This window comes from Heliangelus exortis, chromosome 3, assembly GCF_036169615.1.
Source record: "Heliangelus exortis chromosome 3, bHelExo1.hap1, whole genome shotgun sequence".
In the NCBI taxonomy this organism is placed as follows: Eukaryota; Metazoa; Chordata; class Aves; order Apodiformes; family Trochilidae; genus Heliangelus; species Heliangelus exortis.
This window is the reverse complement of record NC_092424.1, coordinates 80714226-80727535: the sequence shown is the minus strand read 5'-3', so window position 1 is coordinate 80727535 and position 13310 is coordinate 80714226. Positions and strand designations below refer to the sequence as shown.

The window sequence follows — 13310 nt, the reverse complement described above, 5'->3', positions numbered from 1 at the left end:
TACCAGAGTTGTAAGCCTTTAACGAGCATTTGCTATGTTTAGGTTTTTGTATAGCTGAAGCTGAAAAATGGAAGTTTTGTTGCTGATGGTAGCAGTTTTACTTTATGGGAGACATGACATTCCAGTAGGCATTTTATTCCAAAGGTGATGGCTCATAAGGAAACAACTCTGATGGTGCTTTAAGAGGCACTTAGTTGGAAATGAGAGTGAAAACAATTAATTTTGTTAACTGGGTCAGTTTTATGCCTCTGTTCAAGCCAGACTCTGGTTCTTTTACCCCCTAGCTAGGATACAATATGCTCAAGGGTTAATTTTGTTAATGTCTTAACCCTGCAGGTGTCTTCAGGAACAAATGGTATGGCATTGTAGAATTGGTCTTTCTATGTAGTAAGATGTCTTGTGCTCTATGCAGTTCTATAACTTAGATTTCTATTTTTGGAAGGTCACACTGTTTGTTCTAATCATGTCCACTGTTTGCCATTAGACTGTTTAATATGCAGTAACCTTTTGGCTGCTTTTGGAGATGGGAGTGGTTTTAGTGGTTATAGAAAGGCTGCTCATGTTTCTTTGTTCTTTTTTTCTGCAGGATTTGTATATAATGTCACACCATACATGGAATATCATCCTGGTGGTGAGGATGAACTAATGAAAGCAGCAGGAACTGATGGTACAGACCTCTTTGATCAGGTGAGGACAATAGGTAGTGAATGACACTTGATTACTGAGAAGTATTTTGAAAACAGCACGTTTTCTGATTATTTTAGGGTACTTAGGGAAATGGTTATTTGAACATTTTCAGGTCTAATAAAAAGCAGGAAGTCAGAATGGCACTTATGGGTGCTGAAAGAGGCATGTAGTTGAAAATTTGTACTAAAGACAATAATTGTTACTTTATGTTGTTGGAATGATGCTTCAATTTCAAGTTTATGAAACTAATTTTTAGCAGAACTAGCAATAAAGCTCTCAACAACTTGAAGTACCACCTTCTTAATAAATTACTGGGATAAATAATTTCGTTAGTTGGAGATGAGTTTTCTTCTCAGAGCTTTAGCTTTCAGAAAAATGCTTGTAATATTCTTTTGTGGCCTCTGCATTATCAGTGAACAAAGTACTGAAAAAAAAAGCTGGGACTACTATTAACTGATTGTGAACAAATAACAAGATTTGGTCTTTTCCTTGTTTACTGTTTCTGGAAATACTCAAAAAACAAAGGGCTTGCAGAATTGGTGTACTTTCTGTGAGGGATCACTTGCAAATGTGGTGCTATAAAACATAATTCACTAAGCTGGTATTTTTTAGAAACAGACATTCTTTGAGTTTCTCTGGCTTACAAAAATTGTTTAAGAAACTGGGAAAGAGCAGAAAGGAAATTCTTGTTTCTGAAACGGAACCTGAATCTCTTTGGGGTTTGTACATTAGAATGTTATGCCTTTATTTGCAAAATATGTTTAACAAATGTTATGTTTTGGCTTTGTTAAGTTTATCTGTGGGCAATCGTTTCACAAATGAAGTGCTGCATTCTGGCATAATTCTCTTTCAAGAAATTCTGGTTTCAAGAAATTTGGAGTTTCTTTTCTTAAAGTTCATCCAGTATTAGGTTGTGTCCTGGAATTCTATAGCTGCCTCCCTGTCAACTATTGTGTGATGTACTCTGAAATGGGAGACAGGAAATCGGGAATATTTGGGGAATCCTTCAAGTTGTTACAAAGTTTAGATACATAGTTGCTACTTTTTAAAGTTTGCTTTGTCATGGGAGTGGAAAGCAATGCTCAGATCCTTAAAATATGCTATTCACATTTTTGTTTCTGGCTGATCTTTTCCTGGTTTGGAGGCCTTTCTCTTACTATTCTCTATGGTTTAACATTCTGTGCCTGTCAAATACTGATTTCTTAGAGTTTGCTAGAGTTTCTCAAATTTCTGGAAGAAATGACTCATTCAAAATCCTTCATTTCTGCCTGTTAACTGTAAGGAAACTACAACTTGTGGATGGGATTCTTCATCTTGTCTCCTTAGCTTGTCCATTTTAAAGGTCTAGTTTTAAAATCTCTGATTAACATTCAACTTTGTCAGGCAGCACTTAATTTCCTTTTCTCTACTTGTGACATTTTGCTGGATGCCCTGACTTTTCTGCTATCCATTTCCTCTGCAACTTCTCTAGTTCTGGTCTGCAAAGCCACTGCTTTTTCTTCACTTGACTTTATAAAATAGGTAATTTCCAACTACACTGGTGATAGTAAGACAAACAAAGAGAAATACACCAACTTAGGAGGAGGTGTTTGTGTTTCTAAACTACTATTCTTTGTTTCCTTCATCCCTTTCCCCGTCTCTTGTATCTAACCAAGGCTAATTACCACTGGGGTAAAGACAAGGTCTTTATGCTGTTAATCACTAAATTTACATTATAAAAATGTTCAAGGTTCTGAATTTCTGATACCACAGAGCATAAAACGAATGAATTAAACTATTGTCACTTTTATATGGTACTGTTTTTTTCATTTAATTCAGTGCTATCCATAATAGAAGTAAAAATAAGTAGTTAATGAATGAGTGTTTGTGTTTGAAAAAAAAAATTGCTAAATGAATTGCAGTAGCCATTGTACAAAAATGTACTTTCCTATTTTAGTGCATAGAACAACATAGTAATTGCAAATTTTGTGATAACCATTTTTTTTAATATATAGGTTCATCGTTGGGTCAATTATGAATCAATGCTGAAGGAATGTCTTGTTGGGAGAATGTCTGCCAAGCCTATTGCTGCTCCAAAAGGTGAGGGTTTTAAGAGTGAAACAATTTCTATTATGTTTTACTCCAAAGTCATGTAGAAATTAAGAGAAATCCTGAATCATATTTATAGAAGAGTCTCTGTTCTTGCACAGAAATGAATGCTGATATATATATATTGTCTTTTCATATTAGATACCTGAAGATAATATTTCATATTGAACTTTTAGAGTTAATATACTCCTACATTTCTTTTGGTTTTAGTCATCAGAAAATGGATGTGTGTGTGCAGGTTATGTGCATATGTATATAGAATTTTGGGTTTGTTTTTTGTCCCCCAAGACCTTTCCTTCCTCTTATCCCAGGGGACAGACTATCATGGGCAGGTCTCATCTTGAAATAAGTCATTATTTTCAATCTGGTGACTTCAGCACCAGACATAGGTCTGGCAAGTTGCAAATGTATTGAGATATTTGAATACATTTTATGGGCAATTATCCTTTACAGAACACTTTATTGGGTCCTTTAGTTTGCATTTACTTGGAGAAAATTTTTCTGAAACAACAGACTTCTCTGAGCTTAGACAGCAAGAGATACAGTAGAATCTTTAAGGTTGGAAAAGACCTTCAAGATCAGGAAGTGCAATCCAATGTACTGTAAGGATTTCTTCTTTCTTTTTTGTCCCTGGCAGCTATGGTAGTCCAATTTCTGTTGTTCACTTTCTCTATCTTCCTCCACATTAAGACTATTGTATCCATTTTGCTGTAGTAAGATTTGCAGGATAAAAGTATAAAACCTGTTGCCAGTGTCTCTTTTCAGCTGCTTCAGTCTTTAAAAAAGAATCAAACGGATTAGACCGAATTTGCTGAAATTCTTCACTGTAAAACTATCAGTTTTACTTTGCTTGAGGGTTATGTGTGCTCCTCATTTGACTTATCAAAATCATGACTGACTAACTTCACTGCCAGCCAGCAGAAATTCTAGTCTTGCATTCTTCCAGAAGACCATATTCAGCAGAGTTTCCACTTGAAAATAGAAGAACAAAATATTAAGTTGAGGTGCATGTGTTTGAATATGATTAAATGGGTCCTTAAGCATAGAGGAAAGACAGGACTTCAAATTATAGGAAACTTTGCTTTCTTTCTGTGGCAGAGGGTGAGTGTTTGGCAGCAGGGCAAGCATAGGTACTTGCTGTTTGATACAGTCTCAGTACACTGTGAGTAAGGCAGATGTAGCTTTGTTGGGGCATTGCTGGAAAATTTGTTCTGTTTTTTGTGTCTTGTGTTTTGGTGTTTTCTTGGAAGCTGGTACAGTTATTTTCTTATTGAACTATTTAAAGAAGCTTAAGCTTGTCCTTGAATATTCTAAGGTGGTGGGGGTTTTTTTGTTTTTTTGGTTTTTTTAGGGGAGTTTTTTGAAGATGCTGGTGATAGTTAATATTTTGCCAACTTGTCTTTTGGGAATGCTGCTTGGTGGTGTGGTAGTGACTAATGGGAAATTGTGATGTGTCTGTTCCGTGGTGTCACAGTGAAGTTGTGCACATGCAGTGTTTGTACTTGCTGAAAAGGCCAGTGCAGTAACTATAGAATCATAGAATCATAGAATTGGCTGGGTTGGAAGGGACCTCAGAGATCATCAAGTCCAACCCTTGATCCACTACTGCTGCAGTTACCAGCCCATGGCACTGAGTGCCACATCCAGTCTCTTTTTAAATATCTCCAGGGACGGAGAATCCACCACTTCCCTGGGCAGCCCATTCCAATGCTTGATCACCCTCTCAGTAAAGAAATTCTTTCTAATGTCCAACCTAAACCTCCCCCGGCACAACTTGAGACCGTGCCCTCTTGTCTTGCTGAGAGTTGCCTGGGAAAAGAGACCAACCCCCCCCTGGCTACACCCTCCTTTCAGGGAGTTGTAGAGAGTGATGAGGTCTCCCCTGAGCCTCCTCCAGGCTGAGTATATGAATATAGGAATACCCAAGCCTGTAAATATAATTTCAGGATCTCCCTCAACAAACCCTGCAGCATTAAGCTGCTCACCTTCCCTTTCAGGTTCTCAGCTGTAAATGTCAGTGTGAATGTTAGTTTCTTGTCTGGTATCTTTTAAGACTGTTAATACTGCTTGTAGACAAATGTTAGTATATGTCCCTGTGTTTCTTTAGTGGTAACATAACTTGGGAGTCAGAATGCATGTTGTATTATTGTTAGTTCAGTGAGGTTAGAGTGAGAACCATGGTGCCATCCAAAGAGGAGAGATAGGGTTGTGACTCGGAAATGCTTCAAACTGCCCTTAAAATTGTAATGGTGGTTTTGGTGCAGTGTCTTAAAATAACAGTAGACTTTTGAACACAAAAATTACCTAAATACCCTTAATCACAAAATGAGTTTCTGTGAATGACTTCCTTATCCTGCAGAAAGCTTTAAGTGGTGCATAGAAGAATATGCAAACAAATGCAGCATCATTTTGTGTGAATGGTGGCATTAATCCTGTGGAGTGTTTTGTATTTATTTTACAGTAGCACAATATGAATGCCTCTGATAAAGGCAGTTGTTGGTCAGCTCTGAAGTCATGCTGCAATACTGTATGCACTTTGTTTCAGGAGCTTTCCCTTCACTTGTCTTACTGTGGCATTTTTTCCTCTTAACATTGGCTGCAGTGATGCTGGAGCAGTGGGGAGGATTCCCAAGAACAGGGGAGAAATTCCCCTTTTTGTTGTCAGAAAAGGGAGCAGTAAGAACACATGGGTTTTTCCCACTTCCCTGAGCCTGAGTCCTGTAAGAGAAACTATCAGTTGGACCTTTATATTGAAACATTTTGAGATGGGCAACAAGGAGAAGGCAGAGAGCTGCCTGGGTACATCCATAGAACTAGTTTCCTCAGATGTGCTATGAGCTATGGTTGAGAGGTGTAGTGCCTTTACCTTGGAGTTGAGTACCTTACATGTGAATTGACACTGTGTAATTCACCTGATTGGTCCTGATTGGTCTTTTAACTGTTTTTTTCCTGCTAGCATTTGTTTGGAGTAGCTGCAGCATACTGTATAGTTAATTAAAAAAATAAGTTAATAATTTGTTACATAATTTGACAGAAGGACCTTATGCAAAGATTATTTTTTCCCTGGCTTTCTACCAAGGATTGGGTTTAGATTTCCAAGGATTGGGTCAGTCAGATTCAGTGGCTGCTCTGTGTTGTTGTGAGGCAAGTGTCATCAAAAGTCTGTCACGTTTAACGAGCTTCTTAATAATTAAGCTGGTAATTGCACAATATAATCTGCATTTGTTTTGAACTGCCACGGTTCTAGTGTTTCCTATCATTAAGTGCTGTGCAGCTTTTGGCATTTTTTAACACAGTATTTTTTAAGTGCTGCATTTATTTGTGTCTGTTTGATTTAGGGAGCATCCTGGTCAATCTAGTAACGTTTTGGAAGGTTTATTTGGAGATCCTTAATATGACATTTTTTTAGTATGATGTGTGCAAGTGCTGTGCTGTAACTTCTTACTATCGTGCTCGTTTTTTCTTAATGCTTATAGAGATTTCTACTCTGTCTGAAGAGAAGAAACAGCTTAATGGTAAGTATTCATCTGGAGTGAGGTGGGGAGTGAATCTTGAGTTTATTTGAATGCTATCAAAGGGGCAGTGTTTATCCAGACTTCTGCCTATCTCTATATTGGAATTGGATGTTGAGGCTCTAGTGAACTGTGGAATGTTGTAGAAGGCAAAATCCTGATAAGCTACTGTGAATTCAGTGTTTAAAAGTATTTTTTTAAAATGCAGTATAGTAGTATTGAAGCCCAAAAAGGCCGAATAAACTGTTTAGAGACAAAGTTTTGAGTTTTCCTGTTTCAGTATAGGTAAGCAGTTATATAAGATGAACAAGCTTTCTGCTTGAGTTGGGCAGGACAGATCACAAATGACTGTGTGCAGTGAAGTCTGCCAGTACAAAATTGCCAGGCTTTTTGGTCCTTTCCTGTACCAGAAAATCTGGGTGGCCATGGAGCTGGCATAGCAGAGGCAAGACAAAATCTTGAGGAACACTTAGAATTAAGTTTCTTCTAAAAGCTGGAAGGTCATCACTGAGAAATGAGTTGAAAGGGAATTGAATTAGCTGATCAGAGCATGACTGAACTACTGTGAGAATGAATGACTGGGCTTAAGTGGTGTAACTCTAAGAGAAGCAAGTATAGTCCTGCAAGTGTATCAAGAGGTTGTCAGTAGTCCTTGTAGAGAAAGGGAAGCATTCAAGCCTTCCCTGAGCCCTTCTTTGAGTACTGGAGGTAGCTTTGATTGTTAATGATCAAGAACTATGCATTTAATTTTAATGCTTTTAGGGAAATATTGCAGGCTGATTCCTCATATTATTATAAGAGGCTTCCTAAAAGAATATGGATTATGAAGTCCCATCAAATGAGGTGTTAGGAGAGGGTGTTTGTTGGTAGAGCAAATAAGCTGAACACCTGTGAAGGGGAATAATAGTTTTTAACTCAAGGCTGACCTGTTGGCATGAAAGGGAACAGGTGCAAATCAGTCATGGAAAAGTCCAGGCTGAAACTTTGAAAAGGAGTCTAGAGCAGTCAAAGTTTGGAGTGTCAGGAGGAGCAGCATCTTAAGATGAAGCCAGAGAAGTGCTCAGGGTGGTGTCCCTGCACCACCAGCAAGTCCAGGTACAGAGAAGGGAAGGTAGCTTGTTCATGCTTTCTCTGGTAAATTTGAGTTCCCATTTGTTTTCTTTTTTTCTCATACTGTCTTCCTTGCCCTCCCTTTGTGTTCTTTGAATGTTGTGCTTGATTTTTAAAAGGCAATTTATGTTTTAGTACACACAAGCATTGACCTACACAAAATATTAAACATCATATAAAAGTAAGCAAGATTATTTTATTTATTCCTGTTTTGCTCTCTAGCCTTGTAAGATCTTAAGCTAAACTTTGACAGGGTCTGCTGCCTGAATTTCCTTTTTTTTCCTTCAGCAATGAACAAGTTAATCTTGCCTTGAAGGATTGGAGGAATTAGTAAGCAAACTCTGCTTTATCAAAATTATATCACTAGCAGCTAGGAGTCATTAATCAAACAATAAACATTTTGTATGCAAGAAGATGACTGATTTTACCATCTATTTCTTTGGATGGTAAGAAAGACTCTTGATTATTTGGATTCATAAATTCATTAGGTTTTGTGCTTGTCTAACTGTCCAGAGCTTTCCTATGCATCTTTCACTTACACCATGGATCTAGGTAAAGAGAAGTGATATTCCCTTTCTTTTCCATCTTGCTTCCCCTCCTGGCAATAATGTTTCTTGTCCAGATTACCTTGTCAGGAGACATAGGAAATTACTTAGATGGCACTTTCCAAAGAAATTGCCAAATAATGCTTTCTAATGCTTTCTTGTAGTCAGTTTACGTGTTTGGCAGAACTTTGTTGAAAAGAGGAGAGGTCAGTTTGTGAAGTTAACTTCCTTAAGGTTTTACATATTCAGTGGTTGTGTCTCAGTGCTTAGCTCTTGTAAATTTTAGTCAAAAAGAGTCAAAATGAGTCTAGAAAGAAGCCTGTGGCATGAGCTCTGATTTTTTTGATAGTTATCGGCACTAGTGAAAATTTTTTTTTCCTATCAATCTAAAACATATAAATAATAATTGTATTGGAGTGTGCTCAGATCAATCAACTTAAATACATTCTTGACTTTTGTGAACTTCAATTGTATGTAATGTTAGAGGCAATTAAAGCTGAAATTTTCAGAACATATTGCCAGTGATAACAGTCAACATTAGTTTACACCCATGTGCTTTTCAGCATTTGAGTTTCATACAAAAGACATCAAAATTTCAAAATGCTTCCATTACTAAATCAAACCTGAAAACTTCCTGTTTGTTTGAAAACAAATGTGTATCAAAAAATGTATTTTTTAAATTATTTTTTCAGCCTTCTACTTTTGAGGTAAACTAAATTTTTCTTTCACCCAAATTATGATGATGATGATTTTTGTAATGTTAATAGTAAAGAAAAAAAAAAGATTTGGCAGTTCTACCATCTGAAAACAAGCTAGTGTTTCAGTATATATGCACACCAGAGCTTGAAAAAACTTAGTTTAGAAAAGGGTGATGGGACAAGAGTTAGAGCTGGAGTTTCAAATACAGAAAACTAAATCTTTACCATAAATGTTCCTGTTCTGTTCTTCTTAGTAGTATTTGGAGTTTATGTGTCAGGCTTGTTCTGAACCTTCTAAGAACAAAGAAAACGATAATTACAGAAAGCTTTCTGAGCATCCTGAAACAGTTCAGATTGGATGGAACATCTGGAGCTTGTTCAGTCCATTCACCTGCCCAGCACAGGGTAAACTTTGATACTAGATCAGGCTGCTCATGAGTAACCCCACCATTATGGGAAGCAAAGAGGTGTGGTATTTTGGTTTCTCTTGTTTTCCTCCTTTTCCACCCCCCATACAGATAAGCAGAATTTTCTCTGCTACTTACACGTTTCCTCTCACACTTCTCCAAGAGGACTCCATCTTCTCTACTTCCTTCTCTCCCACCCCTTCTCTTTAGGTAGTTGAAGATTGCTGCTGGATTTCCCCTGTAGCCTTTTCTACAGGCTGAACACACACAGTTCCCTCAGCCTTCCTTCATATATCCTGTACTCTAGCTGGGGACCATTTTGGTGGCCTTGCTGTAGACTTAATCTGTTGTATCCATGTCTGTCCTGCACCGGGCAGCTGAAACTGAACACAGTACTCTAGATGTGGTCTCACAAATGCTGAACAGAGAGGAAGAATCTCTTGCCTTGAACTGATTGCTGTGTTCCTGCCTCGAGAGATGTGGTCTTCATCACCGTGAGGACGCAGTATCTGCTCAAGTTCAGCTTGTCTACCAAGTCCTTGGAAGGTTTTCTGCAAAGCTTTTTTCTAATCAGGCCCCCCCACTCGTCCTGTTATGTCAGATTTTAATATTTTTTCTCAGGTGCAAAATTTTACATTTGCTTTTGAGCTTCACGGAGCTTTTATCAGCTCATTACTTCGGTCTTTCAGGGTCCCTTTGAATGGTAGCCATAATCTTTCTTATTTTGAGTGCTTCCCATAATTTGTTATTGCTCACATACTTCCTGACAGCAGGAAAATGTGTGCCTTTCTGCTTGCTAATGATGGCATTGAACAGTATTGGCATTCCCTGTTCCCTAGGAAATACCAGCTGTAACTAGCCACCAGCTGGAGTTTGTACTGCTAATCACACCTTTTGTGACTGGCAGTCCCACTAATTTTCCACTGAGATAGTAATCCACTTCCCAACCTCAGCTTTCTCCAATGTGACTGTGAGGATAATGTGAGACACTCTTACCCACTCTCTTTGCTCTTCCATGGATTCTGCAAAGCAGCTCCTGGAACAAGCTGAAGTTTGCTTTTGTGAGATGCAGAGCTGGAATTCTGCTCTTCATCCTGGTCACCTTAAACTCCTTCATTGCATGCCTGCCATCAGCCTTTGGCTGCACCACCAGCTTTTCTTTACTTATGACCACCATGACCAGTATAGAGCCCTGTCCTTAATTGGTTTGCTGATCATCTGAATCGTTGTCTTTTTATTGCAGTGTGAATTCTTGGTTTTGCATAACATCTTACAGTATGTCAGGGTAATTCATAAATAACTTGGTTTGCCAGAATGGTTTTTTTTGTTATGGCTGTTCATATATTTCTGCTGACCTGCAAAAGCAAACAGGAGTGTGTATGACCATGAATTCCCATTATTCGTGGAGACCAACCTAAGCATATGTGCTCATGAAAGGCTTAGCCTTTGAGAAGGCTTTTCTCATTAGCTGATTGGTTTTCTTTTGCAATGATCTGACTGCTCTGCTATTTAGCTTCCTTGACTGTTGCAGATGGTATGTACTTAAGGGTAATTAAGGATCAAAGAATAAGTAATTCCAGTGAATTTTAATTGCTTTGGGTTAATTCCCCATCTGGAAAATCAAATAGCTTTGACAGATTGGCTTAGACCAAAGTGGCTGTTTTCATCTACTTCCCACATGGTGGAGCCACACAATTACTGTGTTTAAGCTTGTAGTCAGAATGCAAAACTTCCTGGTGTTTAGAAGATAATAATCCATATAACTGAGAATTCATTATTTTATGCATAGCTGTTTCAGGTTTGTGGGGTTTACCTTTAAAAGGGCTTGAATCCTGCACTTACCAACTGTTACTTTAGTCCTCTGCCTTACCACTGTCCCAGAAAATTCCTTCCTCTCCTGTTTTACAAACCACACTATATTTCAGACTGTGCAGCTTCCTCCATCATGATTCTATATGATTTCATTGTGTTAAAATTGATGAAATATTGCAGTTAAAGCTTTTATTTGTCATGTCTGCTTAGGTTTTTGCCAAATGTGTTCCATTTTTATTAGGCCAGAGTTGATGTTTTCAAAGACTGACCAAGTATTGTTTTCCAGAAAAGGCTTTTTCAAGACTGTTTCATATTGTTTAATAGTTAAAGTGAATAGCTGAATACTTTAAAAATTCCTAGCAAAATGTAAAGTAGAGAGATTATGGCTGATATTTTTGCTTGGCTGACAGACATGAAATTTTACTTGTGAATTAGGTTAGCCTAGATGTCCTAAATTGAATATTATATATTATATATATTATATATATACATATATATATATCTTACATATTATTGTTAAACTATAAATAGTTTATATGTAAATAAATAGTTCTGTTAGAGAAGATTAATTTAGATAACTTTCTCCCATGCTTCAATATTACGAAGTGTAAAAGCACAAGCTAATATCAGGTGAAGCTGAAAACTAACTACATGTAGCAGAATGGCTACATCCACAGGTTCTGTAGTTTATGAAACTCTTAATTTCTCAAGTAGAACTTGCATTCTAGAAGTCTGCTTCCTAAGAGAAAGTGCTGAATAAAAACAAAATTAAATAAGTACATGGGTACTTCTGGCTGCCTGTGCAAATAAAGCCACTAAATGTTGTAGAGGGGTATTAAGATCATTCAATTTCAAAACAAGCCAAACAAATAATCTCTGGTTATGCTATCTATTAAGTGAGCATCACAACAAATATTTTAATAACATTCTGCTCTTTGTAGGTATGGTTCCTGAGAAGAAAGCACAAGCTGCTTCTGCTAAAGATTTAATTCCAAGGTAAGTCTTTAATTGTCTGTTGAACATTTTTTTTTAATAATTCTCTGCAGTTCTTAATAAAGGCAGCAACTTTTCCTGTGGTTAGTTTTTGATTTTCCAGCTAAATGAGTCACTATCCCTGGAGGTATTTAAGAGTCATACAGGTACAGTAGTTAGGGATATGGTTTAATTAAGGACTTGTCAGTGTTAGGTTAATGGTTGGACTCCATGATCTTGAAGGTCTTTTCCAGCCAAGGTAATTCTGTGGTTCTTGAGAAAATTGAAAAGTGATTCCTACTGGGCTGATTACTTTTTTGGCTCTCATTAATTTGTCCATAAACATATGAGTTGGCATGCCTTGGAAAAGTAATTCGAGCTGGAATATATTAAGATATGATTAGGTATATTCAAATTTGTGCAATGTACAAAGTGAAACAGGCCCTAAAACCCCACTGTGATATGCTTGCTGTTGTCACTGAGTTATTATTTTACTCCATGATGCCTTCAGTTACCAAGGTTCAGTTTCTCACTTTGCATCAAGATCTCCTATGACTGTGCAATGTCTGGGCTAGTTACAGGCAGTCATATAAAACATTGTGTCTTGTGAACAGCTGACACATGGTTTATCTTCTGGAGTGCTCTCCAAACCTTGCTGTCTTTCTTCCCATGTCTGTTTGGCATGTTCTTGATGTGTGACTGACTGGAAGGTGTACAGCCTGGAACATGTTGGCTACCAGGAGTGTTTGCTGGAGCTGCATCCTTCCTCTTTGTCTTCTTTTCTGATCCAGGAGTCCAAGAAGCAGACAGAAGTGTTTAGGACATTGGGGAAGGGAGGAGACAGTAGCAGTGCAGATGTGAGCAGTTACCTTTTGTTGTGGGGACAGAGTTGACTTTTACTGGCTGGGATTACAACCCAGATGGAAGTCAAATGAAAGCTACAGATGTCTGTGGTGGAGAGCCAGGCATGAGATTGTCAGATATATGGCCCTGTGAAAACAGGTAGAGAAAGGAATAGCTTTTCTGAGGTTGGGTGGGTAAGATACTTTTTGGCAACTATAAGGCCATACAAACAACTAGCATATGAAGGCTTTTTGGTTTTTGCCTTACCTTGGATTTATTACAAGGTTTGTGTAGCTTGGGAGCATAGGAATGTAAAATCTTGATTTGGGGAGATGAAGGGAACTGTGGTTTTGTGGTATGTGTGTGTAATCTGTATCTCTTGGAAGCCACCCTGGCTATTAATTCTGTTGTTTGAGGTCAAGCTTTTAATCATCTTGTCAGGAAGGTTAATATATTGCACAAAACATACATGTGGTTTTGAAGTAAACCAACACCATATAATTTTAGCTACAATGTGCTACCAGGCTGTATAATTATACTGTTGTTATTTTAGTAGTCTTTTAAAAATTATTGGCTCCCGACTTATCTCTTAAAAATAGTAAATAATGTATTTGGCTTGTAAATTCATGAAGGAAG

The 13310-nt window shown here is 37.6% G+C and overlaps 1 protein-coding gene across 6 annotated transcripts in view; it reads left to right on the top strand.

Moving 5' to 3' along the window:
- Positions 1–13310, top strand: part of CYB5R4 (cytochrome b5 reductase 4) — a 38821-nt gene that overhangs the window by 3756 nt on the left and 21755 nt on the right. For 4 of the 6 annotated variants that reach the window (XM_071741425.1, XM_071741423.1, XM_071741427.1 and 1 more), the window contains exons 3-5: positions 587–687; positions 2682–2766; positions 11801–11855. In XM_071741425.1, the coding sequence (XP_071597526.1) occupies positions 587–687; positions 2682–2766; positions 11801–11855 (241 nt within the window). Of the gene's footprint in view, positions 1–586; positions 688–2681; positions 2767–6251; positions 6291–11800; positions 11856–13310 lie in introns of all 6 variants that reach the window. The other 2 variants (XM_071741424.1, XM_071741422.1) reach the window with 1 other exon arrangement.